Below are 27146 nucleotides of genomic sequence, written 5' to 3'. Positions count from 1 at the left end.
TGAGATCAGTGGATTTGAATCACGTCATCACACTGCTCAAAGGTTCGGGCTCAGTAAGTAATCCTGGTATCTCGCTATCTCAGTTACACAGGTGGTGATGGGGCTTTGACAAGTGTTTTATACAGTTACTTTAGCACCCTCCCTGAATAAAGTCAGGTGCGTTTATTACATCCAGCACAGGTGGCTGGAGCTACACAGCACAAAGATTAGTATTTCTTCTGGTATTTGAATGCTTCAAAAGATGATCGTTGTTTAAAAAAAAGTGTGAATTGTGGGTTTATATTAAAAAAATATGTAGAGGATAAAGAGAAGATCACACGGGAACTTAAAATAAGACAAATATGCAGAATTTCTAGCATATTTGAGAATTTTAGAGTAATGAAACCTACAACTGGGAAATAGATATACGCTACAACCTTATTGAAAGTACGTCATAGATTTATGTAATTGCCCGAGTTAACTGCTAACATTTCTTCAGGGAGGTGATTTTAAATGAAGGAGAAATACGCAAAGGTCAATGTTGAAGAATCCAACTACCTATGCACACAGGAGAAGCATCATCTCATGGGCTTTCACAGATGATTTTTAGTCTCCACAAGATGATTTGGCAGATTAAATTCACTAAGCCATCGAATAATTTTGATCCAAAATATGGATAATTGATGCTCTTAAACAAGGACCTGATTAACCTAACACATTTTAAATTAATGCCCCACAGAGAAGTAGTTATATCTTCCCCTCTTCCCTTTTTTAATACAGAGGTGATAGTAAATTTACTGACTGAAGAAAAAGGTGCCAGATGATATTGTTTACTGCTTCTGTAGAGAGCATATGATGTATGATAAAATGCCTATAGGATTCTGGGCTTGTAGACTCCTGAAACAACTTCCTGGCCTTTCTCAAGTTGCAGGTGCTCAGGAGAGCTAAAATGAGCACTCTGCATCACTGACACAGCCTGACATATCCTCACTACAAAATTGTTTCCAGCTTTGAAGGCTGTTTCCAAGTGGTGCAGAGCATGCTACGCCACTTAGATCTACATGCTTTCACATGTATGTTGTGTGTGACATAGGTTTGGTTTTATTAGTTTCTTTACAAAGAATCACATAGAATTTAAGAGAAGGAGTCCACATGTTTGAACAGGAGTTTTTGAAAGCCTCTTCAGTTACAAGAGAACAGACTTCGTACTTAGAAATGAGGCTTCATCATGGAGTTAATCCTGCTTCAAAGCACTTGGAGAATTTCATTGTGTCTTGTAAACTTTTAAATCTGGTTTCCACTTTCATTTAAACTTAAAAGGGGATAAACATAATAGTTTAAGGTTCTAGGGCAAACTGCAATTAAAACCTGCTTTTCATTCTTTTACTTAAGAAAGATTTGGAAAAAGAGCAGCTGAAAACTCTCAAGAAGGTAGTCAAGCATTTTGAAAATGGACTTGTATCCTTTTTGTTACTCTAGAATTTTGAAGTCATGGTGTTTTATGTATGGTAATAGTCTGACTTTTCAGCAAAGTACTTGATGCTGTACTGTGCTTCCACACGGAGAATAGGGATGATCATATACATTCTCATTACTGACCTCCTTGTGTGCACACAGCCAGAGTTGACAGGTTGGCAAGATTCTTGAATATTAGATTCATTTGTCACAAAATTCAATAGAGGGTTCTCACCTATATAGTGGCTGAAAGTGTCCAAAATGTAACTGGTGTACTTTAAACTCAGAATAGAAAAGCACAGTAATTACCACTTAAGAAACAGCTGTTAAAATAGCAAGAAAAAATAGACTTCCAGTAAGGAGGTATTTTAAAGAAAAATGAAATCAGACTAATTTATCTGAAACTTTTTTTCATATTTACAGTACAAACTGAAAGGTTCCAATACTGAGAAACACTGAGGAGGGTGTTGGCATGTGGAAAATGTGATTAATTTCATACGGTTCAGATAATTGCACAGTGATTTAAGGCATAACATTACAACTGAGTTGTGCACTTAAAGGCAGTTTCTGTGAGTCAGTGGATTGGTCGTAACTTCTCAGTCTCAGTTCTCTGTTCAATTTTGGTTTTGCACCTCTACCCTAAATTAAATAATCTCAATATGTATTTGGGTCCTGTTTTTCAAGTTTCAGTTAGTCACTTGGGACTAGAGGAGAAAACAATTTAAATATCACAAGGCTGTCTCAGAACTTATATAGGTAAATCTGACACTGTGATGTAAAAACTTTTCATCCTCCTTTTTTAGAAATTTGATACTGAGCTTCCAGTGAGTTCAGCTCAGAAGACACCTAAATCAGTTTTGCAAAAGTTGTACTTGTGTAAAAGTAAGGCTGCTTCAAAAAGCCTAAGTATTGACTCACATACTTTCTTAGAGACCTAACTTTGTAAACATTAGGCTTATATTTTTCTTGGTTGTATCTTTGAAGTGTGGCGAGCACAGTTTTCGGCTTTTTCTTCTGATTCGTAATGGTACGGGTGATCTGATTTCCTTAATTTCACATTAAAAGCCCCTTAAGAATGTAGCACAAATTACCAAAATTCTTAACCTGTGTGCAGAAAAAATGAATGAACAGGAAGCTTTTACGGAGCCTTTATGTGAACTTATTAAATTGTTTGGGTAAGTACCTCAGCCCCTCTTTTAGAGATTTAAATACTGCTTATAAACAGGCTTATACTTTTTCTAAGGCTCCTGACATATCCGTACAGCATTTATCTACAAAGCACCTGTATCTGCAAGGTATCCATTGTATCATGCTTCCTTTTCTTTTATTTGTGTCCAGTCTCTGGTGAGGTGAATGAGGAACCTATTTTAACAGTTCAGTATCTGTGCAGTTACATGTTGCATAATTCAACACTGTGAATTGGCCCTGGCTTGCTTGGAAGCAAGGTTCCCCAAGGTCTCTTACTGCCTAAGTCAATCTGGGACTGCTGACCTCAAAAGATTCAGCAGCTAAGTGGTACTGAGATGTGTTTTGCTGTTTCAGACAAGCTCTTAAGTGAGTTTAAAAACTTAGGGTGTCACAAAGACACTAATACCTGAAGGTAAGCATTTCAAAATGACAAACTATATTGCAGAAGAGAATGAGCCTCAACAGGAGTTAGGATTTATATTTACTTTTAAAATGTATTGCATGAACTTTTGTGCATCTTTATTGTCATAATGTATTTTAAGTAATCTGTAGAAAAGAACTTAGGTGTTATCCACACTTTTCAGTAGTTAAGTTATTTATGGTATGCTTATAGCTACAGTTACTCCTGTATTTCATTTGAGGAGAATAAGGAAGGAAAAAAACCAACAGCCAGATAGAAAACTAGTGGCATAGTAAAACAGACATTCAGATACATTTTTACATAGCTTCCTCTCAGCTGTTAGGTTTAAGAAACACACAACTTCTCAGCTGAATCTTTTCATTCCCTAAGCACCCTCAGTTGTACTGCTTTTCTTTGCTGCCACACAGTGGGGAATGAGGAGGTACATCATGGAGTTTAATTTTCTTTGGTGTTTGCTAGAAGCTGACAAAACTGAGAATGAGTGCTTAAAGTCGATAAAATGTAGCTGTGAGACTTTTCCTCTTTTAGAGCAGTTCAGCACTAATTGTGGTTTCTGCAATGAGGATAGTTTAGAAAATTGTGCCCTTGAATTTTGCTTTAATTTCTGTACTGTGGAAATTCCACCACAATTCACTACTACTTCATATGACAGAGCAGCCTTTAACCAGCAGCAGGGACTAGTTTGTTTTAGAATTCAGTTTCAGATACATTAATTTCTCCAGTAAAATATTCCACTCTTCCGTAACTGCTTCTGTTTACCTGTCTTCTCCCCACTTTTTTTTTCAATGTCTTTTTTCTCCCTCCCCTGCATCCCCCAACATTTCTTCCATTGTTTGCTCTCTCCTTTTTTTTTCTCTCTGGCAGTGTTAACAGAGGTAAACCTACCAGAAAGCTAGTTCTACAGTATGTACTGCAGAGACCTTAGCATAATATTATAATATTATAATGTTTACTGTTAGACAGTTTTTAGCATTTACATGTTTATCATATCTGAGTATTTTGAATGTGTTACTGAGTATTTTAAAATATCCTCGTTTCAAAAACAACTTTGTTGTTGTGCTATTTGAGTCAGTTTATTTGGTTTACTTTTATCCATTTTAAGAGGTCTTGCCCAGAGGTATGATCCCTTTTTTCCAGCTCTGCACGTGCTTGTACATAGCCTAGATCTGTAATAACCGGATAGTGTCTAGGTTGTAGGATTTATTCTTCACATTTAAATGACATTTGTTTATTCAGCATGTCTGGTTGCATCATATTTGAATTATGAAAATATTATCTATGAACATGTACCACTGATTGCCAACACGTAATTGCAGATTATGAAGCTTTCAGTGTAGAATCAGCATTGCAAAGAATGCATTCATCCTAGAAAAGGTGCCCTTATCTGAAAAAATTATCAAGGAAGAAGAGAAGAGCTACTGAACTTTTCTGGTGACTTGATTAAAACATAGGTGTAGTATTTTTAAATTTCATTTCGCAGGTTACCTTTTCACAAAAAGAAATCATCTGATGAACAAAACTATTCCGTTGAAGTTTCACAATCCATTGCACAACTGGGTGAGTGTAACCTGATACACCACAATAAAATTATTATTATGCCACAATAAAATCAACTGTATTATTAGCGTGATTTTAATTTATTGTTACTCCTTAGTCAACGTAGATAATTTCTTTAAATTATTCATTCAATCCTCTGTCCTTTTTAGTATTAGAAATTATTTTCACTTTGCTCTGCAGCTAACCTTCAGATCGGCTAGCAGAATTACCTATTTGCCAATGTCAAAAGCTATGCAAGAAAACATTATCAGTACAGATGAAGAAGTAAATGTGCATATAGCCTGTTTCATTTCATTTTGATCTGAGAAATGGCGGGTATCACTGCAAGCACTGAAACCTGAGGTGGAGGATCATGGATCCTTCTTGATTCTATGCTCCCTTTATTTCATATCATTTCTGCTTAGAAGTAGAGTGTCTAATGACATGGTAGTGATGACAACAGCTTAGTGTAGTAACTTAGTAGCTTTCCTCAGAATTCCACAACTCCTGGTATAACATCCAGTGTCTTATAAGTGTCTGTAGCCATAAAGCAGGCAAGGTAACTTTTTGATTAAATTTATGCTACTCTTCTAAGATGCCTTTGTCCTCTCCAGTGTGGGAGTCTCTGTCTCTTGAGTATTTAATCATGAAACTTTGCTTGAAATTACAGATTTGTATGGGATATGACCAAAGGAAATACTAAGTGCTGTAAAAAGAAGAATGCTGTGTTAAGAATACTTTCTAAACAAGTTATAATGTCTGTTAATTACATTTATTTCTTTTTCTGACAGGTTACTTGATGAGGGTGCCAAGCTCTCAAGTTAAAATACAAATCTGTAAGAGTATTGTTAGCTTTTATAATATGGAGCTACCAGGAAAACTACTTTCAGGTAAAGCACAGTATTTTATTTTTTAATGATCCCAACTACTTTGAAATGCCTCTTTTAATTAGCTATCGATTAATTTTACTTTATAACTATGGTTACTGTATCTCATATATTAAATATGTAACATTGGCAAATTTGCAATTAACATGTTTTTATAGAGGTGCATATTATAAATCTGAAATAAGTTCATCAATGTACAAGGAATTAGTTATTACACTTATGGAATTAACATTAAATAACATCCAGAAAATTTGAAGTGAAACAAGATCTCTGAAATGTGGGTAATGGAGGGGAAAAAAAAAGCAGTTAGGATCAGAATTATAAGAAGGGAAATGTAATTTTCAGCTTTTTATATGTAGCCTGGGGAGAAGCAGCTCTGGTTTCACTTGTGCTGTGAGGAATAGATCTGAACCTATCTAAATTTGATTGAGTTCATATTTTATGGACACATTTGAGCATAGGTTTGAATAAATCATGTGACTTGTCTGTGCAGAAGGAGGCTATGCATGAACTCGGGGATGATCAGAATCCTCTATTATATAATTCCTTGGACTCTTACGATGGTGCCAGAAACTGTTGTCAGGTGAAGTCAGTCATGGATCCCCTCCCAGAGGGGCACAGCACCACGTGCTCTGAGACAGCACTGGATTTATAGGCAGCCAACCTTAAGTGAATATTGCCACAATGTGGGTCAAGAGTGCAGGTCAAGGGGCATGCTTGATGTCAGTGTGCTCCCCTGCTGTGTTCCTGCAGTGTGGCATTAGTCCTGTGCCCTTTGACAGGTTTTCATTTATTTTAGGAGGCCTAAAGAAGCTGCTGCTACTACAGCCCTTTCAAAATTCTAGAAATATGAAAGCATCCAAATCTATTTTTACCTTACAAACAAGACTCACATCCTGCAAGTAGCTATGTGTGCATTTAGTTCTGTATCTGTAAATAATTCCATCAGGTTATTGAAAAATTTTATTGTTCTTCTTCCAAATTAGAAAATAAGATATGTTATCTTGAAATGAAGACTGTGTTTCAGTCTGATTTTTTTAAAGTCATATATTTAATTGCTAAGCATATATGTAAATCTTGCCAAAGTTTGACCCTTCAGAGTTCTCTTATCTATAAAGTAATATCTACTTGGAGCCTATCAGACTGTGTGCTTAGTTAAACCTCATTTCAGCATGTGCATTATCTGTATTTATCACTCTTGTACTTTCTGACATTTGACATATGTCAGATATGTGTATATATATGTGTGTGTATATATACAAAAACATATATATATTTAAGCTGCTTAAGATAAAAATTGCTATCATGGGTTATCATAATATAAAAATAAATATAAATACATTATGCTTCACCTTCCCCATAATTCAGTAATGAAATACAGAGTTGCATATGCATGGACAAAAGTAAAAACAGGGACACACTAGAAAGTCAGGCTTGTAAATCAAACTTTGGATTCACCTATTTTCAGTAATATGATGATAGAATGCAATAATTCTCTAGTGAACAGGCTACTGAAGAGAACTGGGTTGTGCACTAGGAACTTACTGATGACTGAAGTAAGTTTTTCACTTCTGTAATCTTGCTTTTGCTTTCATTGTCTAAATTCTAAGCAGCAATTAATTTGGTTTTAGAGCACTGAAGTCTGCTTGAGGGTGAATCTGTTGGATATGTTTTAGACACCATTCAGATATAAGAAGAGCAGCTCTTGTGTACTGGATATTTTAACTTAACTGCTTGAAATATGGTACTTGATTTTCAATCTTTCCTTGAGAAAAGATGAACATTTTATGAAGTAATCAAAATTCTGAGTATTTACTGCATTATAACTAAAACTACTTTATGTACAGGTTACCAGCCAACAAGTGCAAACTATAAAATCCAGATGGCTGAAGAAGGATTAGCAGAAGCTCTTGTTTTGTCACTAGCATTAGTTGAAAATCAACTTCTTGAGAAGTTGTGGGTTCTTAAAGCTCTCCAGCATCTTTCCACCTCTGGTTAGTACAAACAGTTCTTTCAATAATCTCATTACCACTGATCTTAGATAATTTGTTCTGTGACCATGCCTGAAACAGTTACTGACCTATAGACAATTAATTACTCCAATTTACATAATTCCAGGGAAAAACTGTAGACAAATGGTGAAGGCCCAAGCAGCCAGCAGGTTTTGTTTGTATCTAAATGGTGCTGATCCCTCAGGACAGCTGGTGTTCCGTTCCTCAGAAATCCTATGGAACCTGCTAGAAAATGCCTCAAAAGAAGAAGTTGTTAATCAGCTCAGGAGCTTGGAATGTGTACAGTAAGTACAGGGAGTACACAGTTTTATGAATTAATTTTGTAATTTTTGAGGCATCTAAGGCATTCTGTTGTGTAGCATGTTGTTTGAAATTACCTGAGAGAAATGCAAATGGGTCTCTGATTACATCCTCATTAAGTTTTCAGTATTAACACAGTTGTTGCTATTACAGGGCAAGAACAAGGATCTCTGCTGCATAGTGCAGGAATAGCTCTATCTATTGCTTTGTACCATAAAAGAGTTAATTGCAGCATTTTCAAACTCCCATGTTAGGCTCAACAGGACAGTATTCCTTCACTGTTGAAATGCTGATGTTTCAAAATTACTAGGAATTTCTATGCCATGATATACAAGGTTTATTTTTAGATCCTCTGCTGGAGTAAATAACAGGTTCTTCCTTAGTGAGTTAGGTTGTTTTAACTATTTAAGATTAGACTATTTCTTCTCAATAATCATTCAGCAATGTCCAGTTCCACATTTAAGTAAATACCGTGTCTTTGTATTAATTAATTATAACACAAACAGTGGAAGATGCCATTTTTAATACATGCATCTTGCATCTGTGACTGAATTGGATGTCTAGTGGTACCCAAAAGAATCCACTTCATGATAAAGTTTTAAGTTACTTCTCTTGCAGTTAAACCCTAAGGCTTTGAAAAGTATGTTGCTGAATGAGGGTTCATATACATAGTGCTGTCCAACATTAAAATATCAAAGGAAAATGTAAAATGCATTTCATTTTCTTTCAAGGGCTTTGAAAGAAGCATTTTTAGAACTTCTCACGGGTGGCTTCCATCACTGCGATCATCAGCTCCGGAATGACCTCTTGGTGATTGCCACATTACTAGCTGAAAACTCTGCAGTACCTATGATTGTAAGTATTTAGAGTTGTATTCCAGAGACTAATAGCTTCTCCTTTGCTTTTACAGGCTTGGTATTCTTCCCCATTAGGGTTCTAATATTTTTTTTTCTACTGTGTCTCCAGTGCTCTTTTTCTTTCTTGGATTTGCTGAGCAAGAAAACATTTTTTCTTTCTGCAATTGTCTTTACCTCAAAGAGACTTAAAATCTGTATGTCATTAGCCCAGAATACTAGCATCAACCTTGTTTAAAATCACATTAACATTATTTATGTGCAGAATTTATTGTTAATTCTTGTATTCTTGTATGGATTCTTGAATGTGCCATTTTTCTATAATGAGTTTTGCACTAAATCTCATTTGTTGCTTGAAGATGCAGGCTATTTTCAAATGACCCAAATTCAATGTGTACCTCATAACTGGGAACAAGAAGGGTATCCAAAAATCAGCTCAGGAGCTCTAAGTAAGATTTTGAGAAAATAATTACTTAGATCCAGTAAGAGGCACATAAATTCTTTTAAAGACTACGTCTCATAATGCACTACCATGACTTGCCTGAAATGTAGATGACTTATTCTTTTGTAATATTCCAGAATTTTTATGAGAAACCTGCAGAGAAATTAACTTTTTATAGACATTAATATTGCTTTAGTCTCTTGTTTTATAGTTGAGATTTACAACTTCAAATGAAGTTGTGACAAACATACTGAATAATTAAGCAGTCATATGCCTGTGGATCTGTTGGCTGTTCAGGAAAATATTACTTTCCTCTGGAAGTTTTCCAAGTGGCTGTATTACTAAATGAAGATTACATACATTTCATTCAAGCTTTTCATTTAACACCAACTAGTATGAAATGTCTGTTATACTATTGCAGCAACATATTGGATATCTAAAACACTCAAATTGATTATCTGGCTGTAGAAACAGGGCATTTTATTCCCACAAAATAAGTGAACCAGATATGTATTTTTAATTCCTCATACTAAAAGGAAGAAAAAGTGTTTCTATGCAAAGAAAATATTAAAACAATTTAATTTAGGTTCTTTACTCTCAGCCTGCCTAGAGATTTTACAAGGTATAAATGTCAGGTAGAAAAAAACATTAACATTACCATTTAGTCCTGCCTTATAGGTAATACTAGAGCAATTTGCTTCAGACTCTTCCCTTTTTTCTTAATATACTTTCCAAGCAACTTCAGAAAAGTCAGTCTTTTATTTCACATAGTTCACAAATCAGTACAAGAGTCTGCGCCTTTGAAAAGGAAAAGTTTTCTCACCACAAGCAAACTGTAAAATATACATGAAGTTCATAATGATATTAAATATTATCTCTGTGTTAGAACAAAACTTCTAATTGCCTACCTCAGAAACAAAACTCTTTTGTCTCTAATGTGCTGCATAGACACCTCCTGGCTTTGGTCCTATCCACAGTTATATTAGACATTATTGTCTTTCTTTTAGCTCTCTAGGAGCAATGATTTACAAGATTTTATTTTCTGAGGTTTTCAAATGTGATATTGGTAAATTTCTCTTGCCCAAACATGCAGTTTTCTTATGTTTACTTGTAAACGCACTGAACTTGAAGTGCATTGGAATGGTAATATTGGTGCAACAAAATTATATGTACTGATGACCCTGATGAAAAAACATGACCAAGTGCAATTTAAAAAACACAGCTCTAAGAGGACTGAGAATATGGTTTTCTTGTGTTAGATTATAGTAGTAAATACTTGTGTTTGCAACTTCCCCACAGAAGTTCAGACTTGTACTGAATGAGAGATGGGTTTAACAATTGTACCCTTAGGACTTTTGGATTTGACAATAACCCTTAGTTATTGTTGTATAATGTCCAAATGGTTGTTCTCTTCTTTGATAAAATTCTGTTTATTCTGCCATAGGATACATTAAATTCTGTGTTCTGAAGAAAAATGTCAAACAAAAATTAAATCATAAACCTTAATTTCACTGCAATTTAATTTAATTAATGTATGTTTTTTGAATGCCTGTTAGGAAAGTGGATTTGCAGAGCTCTTGATCGTACTTGCAACATTTACTGAAGGTAAGAGATTCCATGCTGCATAATTACATAATTTTTGCTTTTAATTATGATTTTTTTGTAACTTCTCTACCATTTCCTTCATAGTTAAACTTTCCAATCCCTTGGTAAAAGGTTTTAAATTTACTTACTCATATGAGGATTTTGAGATGAAGAAGCTACTGTTTAATGTAATCAGACTCTTATCTAAAGACCCATCTGCTGCACAGGTAAGTTGCAACAGAACAGAAATAATAAGAGAAAAAAAAAAAAAAAAGACAGAGAATATTACTTATCTGTCCATCTGCCATAGTCCAGTACACTGAAATTATCAATTATCTGTTATCCAAATCAAGAATTCATACATAGCTCCAGACCCAGCCCTGCTGTTGAAAAGCAGCATACAATTTCTACTTTAGAAAGTTACAGACTTAGACCATGCTAGGAAAATTGCTGACAAGTGGTAGAACATTGTTGAAATACACCTGAAGAACATAATAAAATTTAGCAAATCACAGTCTGGGAAAGCTAAAGAACATAACAAGATTTTGCCTGTACTTGTAATGTTCATGACATAGTTTCTCAATAAATGAATAGTTTTGTTAGTGTAGGACAGATAAAGTTGACCCATCCTTTCGATTTTTCTTGTTTGCATGTAGAACCTGTAAACTGTCTCTCTTTTTCTTTGTCTGGACTCTGCAGCTCTTCAGTGAAAATCATGTGATGCCAGCTTTGCTTTATTATGTAAAACGAAATCAAAACCTTGGATCTCCTGGCTGGTCTGCTACCCAATATGAAGAATTACAGCTTCAAGCAATTGCTGTTTTAGCTTCTGTGGTTCCTGTGTTAGTTGATAAATATTTGTCCTGCCAAGCAAATACTCTTCTCCTTGTGTTTCTAGAATGGTGTATAGGCCAAGGTCAGTGGGTACTCATGGCTTTCACACACAGGTAACATCAAAACAGTTCAACTGAACCTCCTTTCTTTGACAGGAAAGGAAAATGTAAAACTCATGATGTTAGAATGATTCTTTGTCATAGGTCACCTAGGAAACCAATGTTTCCAAAAAACAACCAACCATCCTTTTTTTTTTTCTACTGAAGGATAACTTGGTGCCCCTTTCTTTGTGTACCACTATATTGATATTCCTTCAGACAAACACCTCTACTTGTGTTTTAAGTGAGCCGCACCCTTCCCTTGTGGCAAGAAGTCCAAGCAATTATTCCTGCAATGAAAAAGGACATGTTAACTCAGAGTTGTGCATAGTGAGACAGGTTCCAGACTAAAGCTGGCTTCTGGGCATCAGATAAGAGCGTGGGCTAAGCAAAAAGATGACTAAGTGCACTCAGTTTTGTTGCCCAGATTTCTAAGGATAGATATTTTTCATCATGAAATTGGTACGTCTTCCTAGGAAGAAATTTTTTGGGGGTTGAATGGAGATCAAAAGGTTGATATTAAATGTCATGCTAAACATAAAATGTTTTGAGTTTGCAAAACTGCTCATAAACCTAGTAAGGTTAAAAAATGTATAATAATTTTAAATGTTCACAAAAAAAACCCCTTTTTTATGCATGTAAAAAGTATAACCCTACACAGAAAGGCTTATTACTAGATGATTTTAAACAAGAATCATTTCTAATTTCAACAGGGTTTGGGGGTTTTTGTTGTGTTTTGGGGTTGTTGGGTGTTTTTGGTTTTGTTTTTATTTTTCCTGAGCACATAATTCTGAACATAGATTGTCTGCCAAAATGAGTATTTGTTGTGATTGCTCCACAGATCCTTTCTTTGGTCGAGGTAACAGTTTCCATGGAACAGGTGGTCGTGGCAACAAACTTGCACAAATGCGCTACAGCCTCAGAGTGCTGAGATCTGCTGTGGCCCTTTATGATGATGCTGTGAGCATTAACTTGTGTGACCAGGGAGCAATTAGGCAGCTGCTGGGTAAAGCATCATTTGTATTGCTGTTCTTTAATTATTGCATTTGTGTTGACACTAAGAAGATTCACACGTTTTTGTGTGCTGTGGTTTTAGTGTGTCATTCCTTTGACTGCTGAAAAACTAAAAAAACCTCTACCAGTTAATCCAAGATGTAACTGATTTGATGTTCATTTTTTTTCCCCATTTCAATACACACTGAATGAGTTAAGCAAACAGACAGTTTTAAAATCCAGATGTTTAATTTCAGAGCAAAAGCTGCCGCTTCTCACTGCATTTGGTAGATCTTGTTTTCATTGTGGCAGTCCCCAGGAACTCCAGCCCATGAGTATTTTTCCATCTAGGTCTATAACAGTGTTGCTTTCCACAGCTCTTCTTTAGCATAGAACAAAACTAATAACAAGGTGCCTTTATATGAACAATGTGAAGAAAAAAAAAGCAGAATAAAACTGCTTAATCTCTGCTTCTGCAGTTTTAGAGTATTTCTTGTTTAGTAGCACATACCTACTGTTAAATTTTGGTTTAAGTTCCAAAACAAACTGGTTTAAGTTCTTTTCTTACAATGAGAGAAAGTTTTCTTTCTCTCATTGTAAGAAAAGAAGGAAACAAAACAGGAAAGATGCTTTGGAATTCAAAGAGTATATTCTAATAATAAGCTTAGAAATGAAGTATTTTATAGCCTCACTTTAACTCCAGTGAAAACTCTGTGGAAACCTACAGCTTTTAAAAAAAAAAGCAAAATTAATACTATACCTTACATGTCAGAATAAAGTCACTTTTCTTACTCTAGGGGAGTTTTGTGTATGAATGACCTCTTCCACACAGTGATTCCAAGGCTGATTTTCTCAGCAATGGTGGTAATTCATGTCTTTCCCACATTTCCACTGTCAGTTCAAACATTTGTGAAGCTGCGGAGTAGCACAAACCAGCCAATTTGTTGTCTTTTTCTAAGAGCTCCTTAATTCACATCAATTCCCTGAATTCCTTGCACTGACACAATATAAGGGGCAGCACAGAGTCTGAACAAGGGAGAAGTCATTATCTGTCACCAAGAGTAAAGGCCATGAAACTGCAGCATCAGAGTGCTGCACTTCTGGAAGCTGTTATTAAAACACAGGAGACAAAACTGAACTTACTTTATAAATCCTTTCATGTGAATTTGAGATTTTTAAAAAGTAGTAGCTGTAATAGAATTTTGACTTGTGTATAGGAGCATTCATATAGATAAAATATATCCATTTACAGACATCCTAAAGTATGCAGCAGACATATCTAAAGAAAAAGAAGATACCCTTCTACTGGAAATCCAAGCTGATGTATTATTTATTTTGTCTGTTCTCTGTGAAAATGATGTCCACAGAAAGGTATGTATCCTTCTACCTTATACTGTGGGGAAAATGTCAAAAGATATTATATTTTCTTTTAAGGGACACTGCACTTTTGTGTTTTAATTGAAAAGTAGGTGTTAACTGTAGTTCATTGTTAACAAGTCATGTTTATTTACACAGCTAAAATACAAAAACACTCAGAAATCCACTAGAAAGTGTTGAACTTATTTGATTGTTTATTTACATTATTTTGAAATCGATATATGAAAGTGTGTTAAGAAATGACTTAGCACTTTGGAAAAACTGAAAATCTCTTTTCCTATGTGTATATTCTGCTCCAACAAGTGGACCAAATGTTATGTTATACAATATAAATATTTACATTTCCCATTTTCCATTGTATTTTCTTACTTGTTTAAATTTAGTAAATATTGCTTAAGAAACATTGCTTTAATTAACATTTCAATAGGAACTCTTCAGCTATGAAGGAACTGGTATACTTATCCAATTCTTCAAGATGGATCCAAGGAAGTTATATAGTGGATTAGGCCACAACTGTCTCCTCCTCAGTGCACTCGACTGCTTGTGGTTAGTGAAGTATTTTAGCAGCAGTAACTCAGAAAAATGTCAAGTCTTGTATTTTTTAGGTCTGCAGTGCTATGACCTTTCTCTGCACGTGTAGACCTTTCTTCTGTTTACAGTGTATAAAACTTCTTCATAAAATTTGACTAATTAAAAATGAGGCAAAAGAAATGGAATATACTGCATGTAAGATTTTCTAAATATGGATTCAGTGTGACAACCTCACTCCCCACACAGAATGACCTCCTGACATGCAGAGTCACTCAAGGCTTTCTAAGAGAGGCATATGGTTAGAGTCAGTAAATAACTTTAGAGAAGTAAACAACAGGCAAGAATAGACCAAAATTAGCCAAAAACTGTGTAAGCATAAGAGTTGTTTGTGAACTGGCTATATTGGGCTAGAAATATTTTAAAGATTGCCAATATATAGGAGGAAAAAAAAACCTATTTGTTTTAAAGCAGAGGTTGATAAATACATTAAAAATCGAATATGTTTGCTGGGAGAAAATACTGGTACAGAACATCTCTTGAGTTTCTCTGTTAATGACCATAGCGGAGGAAATAAAGAAGGAACAGCAACATGAATGCTGGCTTTATGATGATATAAATCTGGGAGAAGCAAACTGTTGCCAAAAAAATTCTTGCTTAACTCACCCCCTTGATTTTGCTGGCAGAAATATTCACACAGCCCTACAATAAATCAGATTAGGGACATGACCTGGTTAAATTTTAAACTCAGTAAATGAGTTAGTTTCAGTTCAAATACGTACTCCAATTCATTGATAGCCTGCCAAATTTCTTAGGCTGCTTCAAGGAAGGTGTGCCACCTGCAGATGAAGAAAGAGCAGTCAAGCAGGGTATATTTAGTTATAGGTGTAAATGAAAAGACACGTGAAACATGATTTTTCTTCTCCCTGAAGGTGTGAAGCATAGTGCATATTGCATACCAAATAGTATGCAATTCAGCAAAATAAATGAGATGATTGTAGAATGTTCAGAAGCATAAAAGTGTTTCTACATAAGTGAAATTATTTCTGTTTAAGGTCCTGTGTCGTTGGATGTTACATTGCAGAGGACAGTTTTATTGAAAAACAGGGCATTTTTCTCCTTCTGGATTTGTTGGCAGTAGGTATTTTTATTATTGGTTTTGTAGACTTGACAGAGTAGGAAAACAACATGGAAAATTGCATTATTTTTGTTGCAGTATCTCCTAAGACTGGTATAATAAAAATAATAATACTTTAAAAAAACAAAAAATCAGAAAACCCCATCAAAACCAAAAAACAAACAAAAAAAGCCCCCACAATCAAACAAAAAAACCCACCAGTATATTTTATTCTATGGACAGGCTGAGATATCTGCTCAGAAATTATTGGATAGGTTTTCACTGTATCTTTTTTCTTTTCTCTTTTTTCTTTTTCATACATATTGGACAGAGGGAGTTTTTAATTTAACAAAATCATACTGCTTCTGAAAAAAAAACCCCAAACAATGTTCTTACTTCAAATCACATCTCTTTTTAGAAAAGTGCTTCAGTTCTTCACATTGAAGTTAGTAAGAGCACTTGATGGCTTTAACAGTTTTTATGTTTGAAGTTACTTTGTATATGTGTCTTGTGTGTAGAGCTACTTCTGTGGATCTTGGACATAGAGCTGGCCCAGACATTTCACCTCTTACAAAATAAAACCACACCTTCCTCGGTTCATTCACTCCTCATTCGTACTGGTTGTACTGTCAGTCTCTGATGTTCTTGCAGTGCAAGGCTGCAGACCCTCAGAATAAGAGATTCATAGAATGGCCTGAATTGGAAGGGACCTTAAACATGATCCAGTTCCAACACCTCTGGCCATGGACAGGATCACCTTCCACAAGATCAGGTTGCTCAAAGCCACATCCAGCCTGTCCTATCCAGCCTTCAGGGTTGGGACATCCACAGCTTCTCTGGGCAGGTTCCCTCATCAGCCTCAAAGTAAGGAATTTTTTCCCAATATTAAATCTAAACTGACCCTCTCTCAGTTTGAAGCCCTTGCCTCCTCTCAGCTGCTGCCAAAAGACCTGGCCATAAAACAGAAGATGTGCTGTGTGGTTGTGCTCAGCCTCTGCCTTCAGAGTCTATTTCTTACAACAGTAAACCTTGGTAGCAGTGGATTCTCCAGCATGTGATCCTGGAGCTGTATACACAAAACCTACTGTGTAATTTACACACAGGAATGTGCCTTATATGATCCTACAATCATGCCCCTGCTGTTCCTTGATTTATGGAACTTTGCGTAGCAGGATTCCAGAAACTTTAAGGATTTACAAGTTTATACGTTCATTTTGTGCAAATACTTGTGATGAAAAGCTTTCAGTTACATAGTACACAATTTCTCAGAAAGTAGACATCGCTGTGTTTTGAACAGTTCAAAACTTCCTTTACTTTTTCCTTGACCAAGTTAAAGGAAAAGAACCTGTGCAATATAATTCTTGGAATCTTGGTTGAATTTTCTGACAACCCTAAAACCACTTTGCACATGAGTATCTGGCGAGGGAAGAGAGATCAAACAGCAGCTAACCTTCTAATACAGTTATGGAGACAGGAGGAGTTGGATTTGGGAGTCAGACGTGATGAAGATGGAAGGATTGTTGGTAAGTTTTATGCATGTGGAACTGTGACCAGTCCAGTAAAATAATGACATTATTTGCTTTTGCAGTCTGAGTTCTGATGACAGTAAATAACAGCATTTATAGCTTTACACTATAATTCTTACCAAACCTAAAATATTTTCCATTTCATTTACTTTCATTTTATTTTTTCATTTATTTGCATTTTTTTCTGTCCACTATATGGCATTTTCTTAATCAGCTGGGAATAAACCAAGTATTGAATGGAACCATAACCAGCTTTTCTAATTCTGGATAGTCAAACTGCTTAATTTCTTCCATGAAAGGCATTGTGTTTTGTCATACGTTGTAAAAAAATGAGTGCTGTTCTCACGAATTTTTTGTCATGCTAATTAAAATTTCCTGACCCAAATTATGTTCAAACTCTTGGCCAAACAATGAAAATTATATACGTGGTGTCCACAAAGAAGATGGATTTCCTGTAAGTTTGGTAACATACTACCACTTCATTCTTCTACTCTGGTTTTGTGTTTTTATATTATTAGACACTAAGAGACCTATTGTTACCAGCTTCCAGAAACAGCAAAAGGTCATTCCATTGCCTGCCAGCTGTCCCAGTTTTGCCATCATGGAAATTTCAGAGAGCATACGAGCAAAAGTTTATTCATTATTTTGCAAGCTAGGTAAGACAAATGAATTGCCTTGTCAGTGTCATATTTGTCATTAAACTGAACTTGTTCACTGGTGATCAATAAAGTCACTATAAAAAAAAAACCAAGGTCAAAGAAAACATTGTGATTCAGCACAGTCCCTTTTTCAAGATTTCCCCACTACTTTGCTGCCCCTACCATCAGGAAGAATTTTCTTAAAACTAAACCTAAAATATGCTTGAAATCCTCTGCAATTTATTTTTCCACACACAATATCTCTTTCATATATTTTAGTGCTTCTACATTTATTTCCCTAGATTGAGAAGGATATACTCTTTGATTTGCATTTTCTAACATAACCTCTAATTATTCTTTTTTTTCTGGAGTCTTTCCAATTGATTCAAATTCTTCTTGGTCTGTAGTGTCCCAAAGCTGAACACACCACTCCAGCAGAAGCTTCACAGCCAGATTGAGTTATGTTACTCTACACATCTTGTAAATAAACATTCAGACATAAATGTAACACTAGCTGTATTCCTAGTGGCATGATATTGTTTGCTCATTCAACTTAGAATGTTGTATGGTCATCCACCACCCTGGATTTGTGCAGGTGGCTATTCCCACAGCTACAATTTTCTATTTGTCCTTACTGAACTAAATTCTGTGGGTTTACGTAGTTTTTCAGAGTAGCAAGATTAATTTGCATTTTAATCTTTTCATTCAAAGTATGGCAGTCCCTCTTAATTTTTTGTTGTTTGCACATGAATATGCATACTCATTATAGCCTTGTCTTAAAACCTAGACTGGAGTCAAGATAAGGGATAAATTCTTCCACATCCATGGGATTTTTTTTTCTGTCTGTAGACAAAAGTTGGGTCTTAATTTTCAGCAGTTCACATTGGATATTTTTTTTTTTTTTTACTCTTAACATTTAGCTGCATAAACACTATTTGTCTAATTATTTGTTCCAGGGGTGTTTTTTTAGGCTTGTTTTGTTTTGTTTTGTTTTCCATCCTCTGCAGGTTCAAAAATAATCAGTAATTGTTCTGAGATTGCTTCAGCCAGTCTCTGCTTTATCTAGAGAATGAACTGGTTTGAAAACATCCTTAGTTTCTCTAATAATCTATAGCTACTTGCTCCTCTGTTGTAACCCAGGTTCTTAGTAATTTTAGTAGTGTTAATTATATTAAATGTTGGATCACAGCTGAACTTTTTACTAAAATAAAAAGGCATAAGATTTTCTTCCAGCTTTCTCCTATAGTCACACACATCTTCCATGTTAGATATATATATTGTACTGTCTCCTGTGACGTACTGAAAATATCTGAAAGTAAATAATAACATATAGAAATATTTTATAGTCTTTTCTCAGCAACTCTTGAGCTCCATAACAGCCTGTAATGTGATGATCTACAAAAGCAGTGGTGGTAAATGGTCTTTATTTACGGTATTCCTTAGCTTAAAAACATGATGTAAATATACTCTAGACAGATGCTGCTTTCCCAATTACCACACAAATTATATGAAGTCTAGAAAGAGATTTGATAGATTATATTTAGATTTTTTTAAATTAAGTGCCATTATCATTCAGTGTGGAAAAAAAAAAAAGAAACATAGTCTCAGCAACCATATTTCCCTTCCTTATTCTTTTACACATATTGGGAACATTTTTAAAAGATGGAGTCATGATGCTCAACGCATTATTGCCAGAAACAAAAATCTACAAGATGGAGGGACAACCTCATTACACAGCTTTGGAACAAAGTATAATTTTCAGTATAATTTTCCTGTTGGCTACTTCACAGTTAAAGCAAACTCTTTATGTGCTGAACTGCTGCTCTAGAACCTGTGATCTGTAGACTCAAGTGTTTGTCTGCTTTAACAGAAATCAAACCCTTACCACAGAAGTGCAGCATCCTGGCCTACCAAGTGATTGGAAGGCTGACAGAGCCATTCATAAGTAAAGATTTTAGTACAGTGAGAGTGTATAATGGAGAAACAGGAGGGTTTTATCAGCAAAAGCCTGCTCAGGATCAAGAGTGACTGAGTGGTGTATGTATGATGAAGATTTTGCATGTGTTTATATGACAAATAAGATGTCTTTTTTTAGAATATTATATTTTCAGGTAAATTCATCATACTGATGTGATTAATATTCTTATAGGTTTTGAAAATTTACCTGGCTTATCTGCTAAGGATTTTGTTACACTTGCTATTATCCAACATTATATTGACTTTAAAGTGAGTATTGTTCAAGCAAATATTACTATTGTACCTGCATTCCCAACAATAGTAAGTATATCTCAGGAGACAGCAAACAACCCTTCAAAAGCTGTCCCTTATGTCACAAGTCACCTATAATTTCACACAGTGAAAGCCAGTATTCACCAGCAAAAGAAACAATCCCACATCCAACATTGCAGCAATCCCCATGTTCTTGCTTCAGACTGCTACAAATGTTTGTGACCATGCAGCAAATAAGACTAGAAACTAATGGTAGTTAAAAATAACTTGGAAAAAAATAGTTTTATTTGTTTGCCAGATCAAGACAGGAATGTGCCAGGAGTAAGAAATTGGGGAAGGACTGGAGTAGGATTGTTTCCTTGTGCAATAAAGTCAGTTTAGGGGACACTATTAAAAGTGGCATTTAAAACAACATTCTTAAAATGATTCTTCTGTGCTTTGCTATCTTTGTCCTCACATGCAGTATCCATCCATCCATCCATCCATCCATCCATCCATCCATCCATCCATCCATCCATTCTGTATAAAATTAAGAATTATGTGCCTATAGGAAACTACAGCAGGGTAACAAGCTTTGTGAGAGCTGTCTTGTTCAAAAGATGTTTTAGTTTATGATAAATTTATGCTTAGGAACAGAGTCTGTGAGAGCTTGCAGTGTTCAGGAAATAGCAAGACTCAGTCTTTGGTTGATAATTCCAGCTTCCCTTGATGGCTCATGTTGCAGTTTGCTCTAATAATGTCTGCAATCTGAGATTTTAAGAAGTAGGCTCTTGTAGGCTCTCAACACTTCGCTCTTGTAATTTGGTATCTTGAAGCGATTTCTTCTGAATTTCTGTAATTATCAGCATTCTTGTTACTCTTCTTTGAATCAAGTTTGGTCTTGGGAAGGCTTAGGGAGGCTTATGAGTGAATTTGGCATAGTATTAGTGCAGTCTAACCTTGCATAAAAATTCTGAGAAGTCAACAATAAGGAGAGATATGGTTGCTTTATTTTGAATAATTGGAACTGAAGAATAAGATAAATACTGAATCATGTGGTGTATGTTTCACACACAGATTGGAGAGGTTTGGAGTGAAATATGTGCAGAACTAAAAGAAGAATTCAGGCCTCTTTCATCAGATGAGAGAACCTTGAAAATTATTTCAAAGGTGTCAGAAAATACTGGAAAAACAGTTGTAGCTCTGCAGAATGAAGTGCTTGAAAGACAATTCCGCCACAAAATCCAGGAAGAGAAAAAAACTTACAAAGAAGTAAGACAAAGGAGTATTTAAATAAGGAAACCCCACCTAAGCTTTTTTGTCCATTTATGTGCAGATTTTCTTATTATATAATATTGAGAATCCTGTAAATATACACTGCTTGAAAAGTTTTAATTTGTCTCAGCAGCAAAATTTTAAATTAAATTAGGTTAACCTCAGTCCTCCCAGCTTGCATAATTTCCACAGTATTTAGAGAACAACATGAAAAAATGAAGCAGTATCATCAGGGGCAATGAGAAATGATCATTATTTTACTATAGAGTTGCACCGGTGTTCATTTGTAGCAGATAACAATAGAGAGTACTTATTACAACTACACCTGCTTCTTAAAATTAAATATAAGTCTTTTTTCTAAGCTCCCTTGCTGAATATTCACAGACCTTTATTACTTCAGAAAGTAGGGTTTTGTGCTTCCCAGCATGCTGAGAATGAGAAGGTATAGACATTTTCCAGCTTTGGTTATAAGGCAAATATTTTGTGGTTTTGCTCATCTATTGTCTTACCCTTTTCTGCTTTCTGAGAAGTAAGTTCAGTTGGTCCAGCTGTCTGAAATCTCATGCTAGTGTTTTTAAGGGATTGTCCTGCATTATGATGACTGCACTTTTGTCACCTGATCTGGTTCTATCTCTTTTATCCAGCATTTGAGAGTAAGAATATACAGAAAATATTCCTGAAAGAGCTGGGCCTCATCCAACATATCTGTTGGAAGAGAGGAAAATTAGTTTGCACAAAGTAAGCCTGTCTTTGCTTTTAAGGGCAGTTCATAAGTGAAGTTTTTAAAGGGCAAATACTTTTCTACAACATTGCCGTCCAATCTCAGGTGAGAGGGATGAGCCAAGGTAGGCAAAGGGGCATAGGTGAACATTCTTTTCAAACTGCACAAATAATGAAATCAGAAGATATCTGATATTGAAATAGGATTGCGTTGCATGCTGTAAATCTCATTTATATTACAGATCCAAGCTACCCTTACACAGAGAGAACTGATAAATAAATCTTGGGAAAACTTCTTGACTCGGACATCAAACTATGAGGCATTGAAGGTAAGAAACCTGATGGAACAAAAAATTTACAATTATGGTGTATTTATAATAATTGTGAAGTTCCAAACACACTTTTTAATGAATTATAAGGCTATTCAAGTAGAAGTGATAGTAAATTTCATATTCACACAGACAAAGAAGAAGTAACCGTAAGATGTATTGGAAAAGTTATACAATCTTTGATTCTTCTGACTGCAATCACAAATTGGGGATCAACATTGTCACTTAAAATTGAGGAGTGGGTGTATATATGTGTATTTCTTCTGAAACTGTTGAAACTACAAGTCTGTTCATTCTTTATACTTTCTAAGTCCTCATTTTCTTTTTTTAGTACAGCAAACATCTTTCAAGATGGGAAATATTTTATTGTGAAAGGAGTTTCTTCTAGCAATATTTGCACTTTCCCAAAAGAACATAAAAATATTAGAGTCCTGGTTTGACAACCAGACTAAGTTGGAAAATGAATTAAATCAGACTTTAAAACTTTAGCAGCTAAATTTAATTTTTCTTCTTTTCCCAAAGGACTTGCAAAGAAGAACAATTTTCTTTCTATTCAAGCATCTCCCTGGTCTTTGGAAAGATGCTAGAATTAGACCTAATGCTAGAATTAGAAATGAAAAAAGGACAGAAAAAGGACCTGAAGAACTACAGACTGATCAGTTTTAACTGAGTCACTGGGAAGCAGTTTTAGGCACACGAGGGGGAAGGAGATTGGTATAAACTGTCACACATTTATCAAGGACGAATCATCCCTTGCCAACATAGTTGCCTTCTGTGATAAAATTATTTGTTCTGGAAAAAGAGGAAGGGGTATGCCTATTCCCTTGGCTTTAGCAAGGTTTTCAGCATGGTCCTGTGTAGCATTCTTGTAGTCAAAATGGGGATGCATGGGCTAGATTACATATAGGTCGACTACAAGCTGTGGGAAAATCTGGCTAGGCTGATGGGCTCTGAAGGACAGTGATCAGGGTTTGAAGCTTAACTAGTGGTCATTTTTGAGTGACATTCCTCTGAGTTAATTATAGGGTTGCTAATATAGTGTTGATTTAACATTTTCACTAGTGACTTGGACATTGAATCAGTATCCATCCTCATCAAGTTCAAGGTGTGAATGCCCCATCCCTGGAAGTGTTTAGGACCAGGCTGGATGGGGCTCTGGGCAGCCTGGTCTGGTGTCCCTGCCCACGGCATGGGAGTTGGAACTAGGTTAACTGTAAGGTCCCTTCCAACCTAAATCATTCTGTGATTCTGCAATTCTGTGACACTGAGCAGGAGGAAGGAACCCATATGCTGGGAGGTCGGGTTGCTATTCAGAAGTTGGACAGGTGGGCTGACCAAAAGCTCATGAAGTTCAGGAAAAGAAAATGTGAAGTCATTCACCTGGGATGTATTGAGATTGTACCGAGATGCCTCAGTGCAGCTGGGTCTGCCTGGAGCAGCGGCGGTGTGCTCTGTGTGGGGTGAAAGCTGACCGTGAGGCAGCAGTGTGCTCTTGTGGCCGTGAGGGCTCACAGCACCCAGGGCTGCAGTGCTCAGAACGCAGCCCGCAGGTCACAGCGAGCAGGGATTCCCTTCCCACCCTTGCAGGGCCACGTCCATTGATTCTGGTTTTGGGTGGTCAGTACAGGAAAGAGTCAAAAAACAGGGGGGAGGGTACTTACAATTAAAGGCAAATAGAATTATAACCTCATTTATTTTGTCATGTTGTTTATATGTTTTCAAACAAGTGCAAATGACACAATCAATGCAGATTAAAACAATTTGCCTTTTTTCTGACTATCTTTAGAAAGCAAAAGTGCTTCAGGAAACATTAATAGAGGCTTCCAGAGCTAAATCAAAGATTCACAGTAGACCAGAACATTCTACTGATATTCCAAAACTCCATACAACAGTAAGTAATCCTTAATAACACTGTTTTATTTTCATTAATAGGTAAGTGGTATGGGGTTTGTTCTGACTGTATACATGCTGCTGTTTACACTTTCTTTAATAATTTTTATGTTGACAAATTCCAACATAAGAAAGAACCTGCATCTTCTGTGAATCGCCACTTCCCATTCTGACATAGCCGTAGACAAGCACTTGGGTAGAATGAGATTCAGATCTGAAAATTACTCTGAAAAAGAGTGGGCAAGATGTGCCCTATGCTGTGTGACTTGTACCCATGGTGAGACAGCCATTCATAAAAATCTTGCTGAGGTCAAGAAGACCTCCTCCTTACATTGTTGAGTATATCTGTGCAATCTTTGATAGATCTGTAGAGGTGTCCTTTATCAGTAACATGTTCCTGACTGCCTGCAGATAAGCCACTTGTTGCATCTGCAGAAAACATTTTTTCTCATTTCTATCTCACTACTGAAGTGTGAGAAAATAAAAAGCCTTTGTTAAGATCTAATTCACACCTAACAACATCTTTAGATGTTGAGTTTTGACAAGACATGGGGGAATCCTCAGTCTAGCCAATAACTGTTTCTGAGCTAACTAGATTATTTCTGTGTAAGCATCACAGCTAAGGAGGGTTTTAGGGGGATAGTTGCTTGGTTGCTTGTAAGTTACTCTTACCTGTGAGGAAAAATGAAGAAGAATAAACATAAGGTGCTGTTTCCGAACTAGTATGAAGGGAAGGGACTCTATTTTGGGCTCTCTGGCATGAATGAATACATGACAACTAAGGTGGCTACAACTTGAAAAAGAAAGGGGAAGTTCATGTTTGATGTGATGGAGAAGCAAGGAAGCTAATAGAAAGCAAGAGGATTGTCTCAGAATGCTGGACTAGGATTATTTGCACATTATCTTAAACTTCACAAAAATATGGAGGGACACATCTGTGAATGCAAGATGAAGTGGACTGGAAAAATTATTTAGGTACCTGCATAAACAACAATGAGACATTTACAGCAATATTTTGCAGAAAGTATCGGAAAATTTTTGATATAGGCATGAGTAATCTGGAAATTGTTAGTGGAGAGAAATATATTGTTAGATTTTATTTTAAAGGCTTGAAACTCAAGCCAAGAATATTCATATCTTGGAGGGAGAGGATTTAATAAGAAAATACTTTCATGGTTCTACAATTAATATTTCAATAACTGTAGGTAAAAACAAGGAAAAGGTTAGTCCATTTTGCAGAATAGGTGTATTGAGAAAACAAGTGTATCAGCAACATCATATAACATTCCTTGGGTACATTGCTTAGGAGAACAACAAATGACAGATATGGCTGAAAATTATTTTAATGCAACAGTCTCCTTCCCTCCTTTCTGCCAAATACCTTCAGCAGGAAGAGATGAAGATTAAGCTAAAATGGTTGTTGCAAACCAGTCAAGGTCAAGTGATCAAACATGTGAGCCACATGCACTCAAGGAGATGCATTTTTTTTTTCAGTAGGTCATGATTAGAAGACAGAGCTGTCAGGGATATTTATTGCAAGACCCCAACCTATTCCGTATAAAGAGTAGTAATGAATCTGGAGAGGGTATGTGTCTTTCAGTCTTGGAGATTTCCTGGAGCAGTACTTCTATGCAATTGCATTTTGAGAGAAAAAGGGCCTGGTTTTGTTTTATTTGAAGTAATAAGTAATAATGTATAGTGAAATTCTGAGGTCACAAACTGTGGCTGACATCCTGTACAAATCCAAGTAACGTTGTACAGCAAACTTCTATTGGATAAAAGCTTGATTTTCTTTTTTTGCAATTCATAAATCAGACATGAAGGCAGAAAAGCGGAGCACATAAAAGTACCCACTGAAAGAACACGCTCTCCTTTCTTTTGTATTGATGGGAACAAATTCTGAATTTAGTATAAAGGATAGTTTTAGTGGCCCTTGGAAACCTCAGCAGGCATCTCCACCACCTAAATAATATTTTCAAAAGGCAGTGGAAGATTTAACTCTCCTCTCATTTGAAATGCTAGTGTAGTAGATCTAGTGAATAAATTCGTGTATAAAATATTGTATGTTATAAATCTGAAATTGTCACTGTAAGTTTGGATTCCAAAAGCAGCACAAGGCGTCTCCAAAATTCCAAGGTCCATTGTGCAACTGTGAAATAGCAGAATTTGCAACAGAAATGGCAAGGCTGAACTCGAGATGGCCCATCCATCAAGGGTGGACCTCCACGGCTAATCAAGATCTGATATCAATCTTGGTGGGGGATCTGGGAGGATGATCAAATCAGCGCCCCAAAGGAGGATTCTCGGAATGCCTTTCATACTGTCAGGAAACTCTTTCAAAACCTCACTCAGAAATAAAGAAATACATGAATATTCGGACTATCAATGGACATTGCCTCCGGGCAGAAAAACTGTATAAAAACCCGTACACCCCGAGACCCAGCCTTTGTGGACAAGGTTGGACAGCACCCTTGCTGCTGCTCCTCTGTCCACCCAACATTCAATCGACGTTGTCGAAATTTATTGTGGCTTTCTCAAATTGATTTTGGAAATTGCTAAATAAATTCTTTAATATTGGATTGGCTATTGATCATTTATAATACTAGCATGAAAGTCAAGCGATGTATTTATTTTGTATTTCAGGTCAGACCTGGTCGCTTCGTAACTGTGAAAAATGCACCTCGTCAGCATGGTGGAGGGCCACTGGCTGATACAGACCATGCACTTAGAAAGTCCTCTGTTTGTAAAGAAGCCCTCAAAAAGATCAAAAGAGATAAAACATTGGACTCAGTCAAGAAAAAATCGGTACCTGTAGAAGAGATGATGTTCCAAAGAGTGCTATATTAATATGTAGTTACCTATATGTAGATACAAGATAAAATCTGTTTTTAATGATTTTAAAAATTGTTTAGAACATTGTAAGAGTAAAATTATATTTTGCCTTTATTAATATAA

General features: G+C 35.9%; 1 protein-coding gene across 4 annotated transcripts; it reads left to right on the top strand.

Annotated features, from left to right (window-relative positions):
- Positions 1–27146, top strand: CFAP69 (cilia and flagella associated protein 69). Of its 4 annotated transcripts, XM_066197880.1 has the most exons (22): positions 1–1052; positions 1372–1437; positions 2500–2609; positions 4524–4600; positions 5371–5469; positions 7314–7460; positions 7585–7762; positions 8510–8633; positions 10631–10679; positions 10764–10885; positions 11358–11574; positions 12432–12596; positions 13836–13954; positions 14388–14506; positions 15544–15625; positions 16936–17128; positions 17650–17787; positions 19919–19995; positions 21055–21249; positions 22215–22301; positions 24088–24192; positions 26835–27146. In XM_066197880.1, the coding sequence occupies exons 1-22, from the start codon at positions 1041–1043 to the stop codon at positions 27036–27038; spliced, it is 2685 nt and encodes an 894-aa protein (XP_066053977.1). In that variant the 5' UTR covers positions 1–1040; the 3' UTR covers positions 27039–27146. The 4 variants fall into 4 exon arrangements, with proteins under 4 accessions (XP_066053977.1, XP_066053997.1, XP_066054005.1 ...); XM_066197900.1 differs by lacking the exon at positions 21055–21249; XM_066197889.1 differs by lacking the exon at positions 1–1052 and having other exon boundaries at positions 1399–1437; positions 2549–2609.

Source organism: Chamaea fasciata, unplaced genomic scaffold, assembly GCF_029207755.1.
Source record: "Chamaea fasciata isolate MVZ Bird 193981 ecotype frontalis unplaced genomic scaffold, bChaFas1.0.hap1 SCAF_1, whole genome shotgun sequence".
In the NCBI taxonomy this organism is placed as follows: Eukaryota; Metazoa; Chordata; class Aves; order Passeriformes; family Sylviidae; genus Chamaea; species Chamaea fasciata.
Note: the sequence above shows the minus strand (reverse complement) of the source record. Positions and strands in the feature narration are given on the sequence as shown.

Coding starts and splice junctions, on each gene's coding strand:
- CFAP69 (XM_066197880.1), top strand. Junction 5,470..7,313: donor ACCAGGAAAACTACTTTCAG/GTAAAGCACAGT, acceptor CTTTATGTACAG/GTTACCAGCCAACAAGTGCA. Junction 17,129..17,649: donor TGAAGATGGAAGGATTGTTG/GTAAGTTTTATG, acceptor TTATATTATTAG/ACACTAAGAGACCTATTGTT.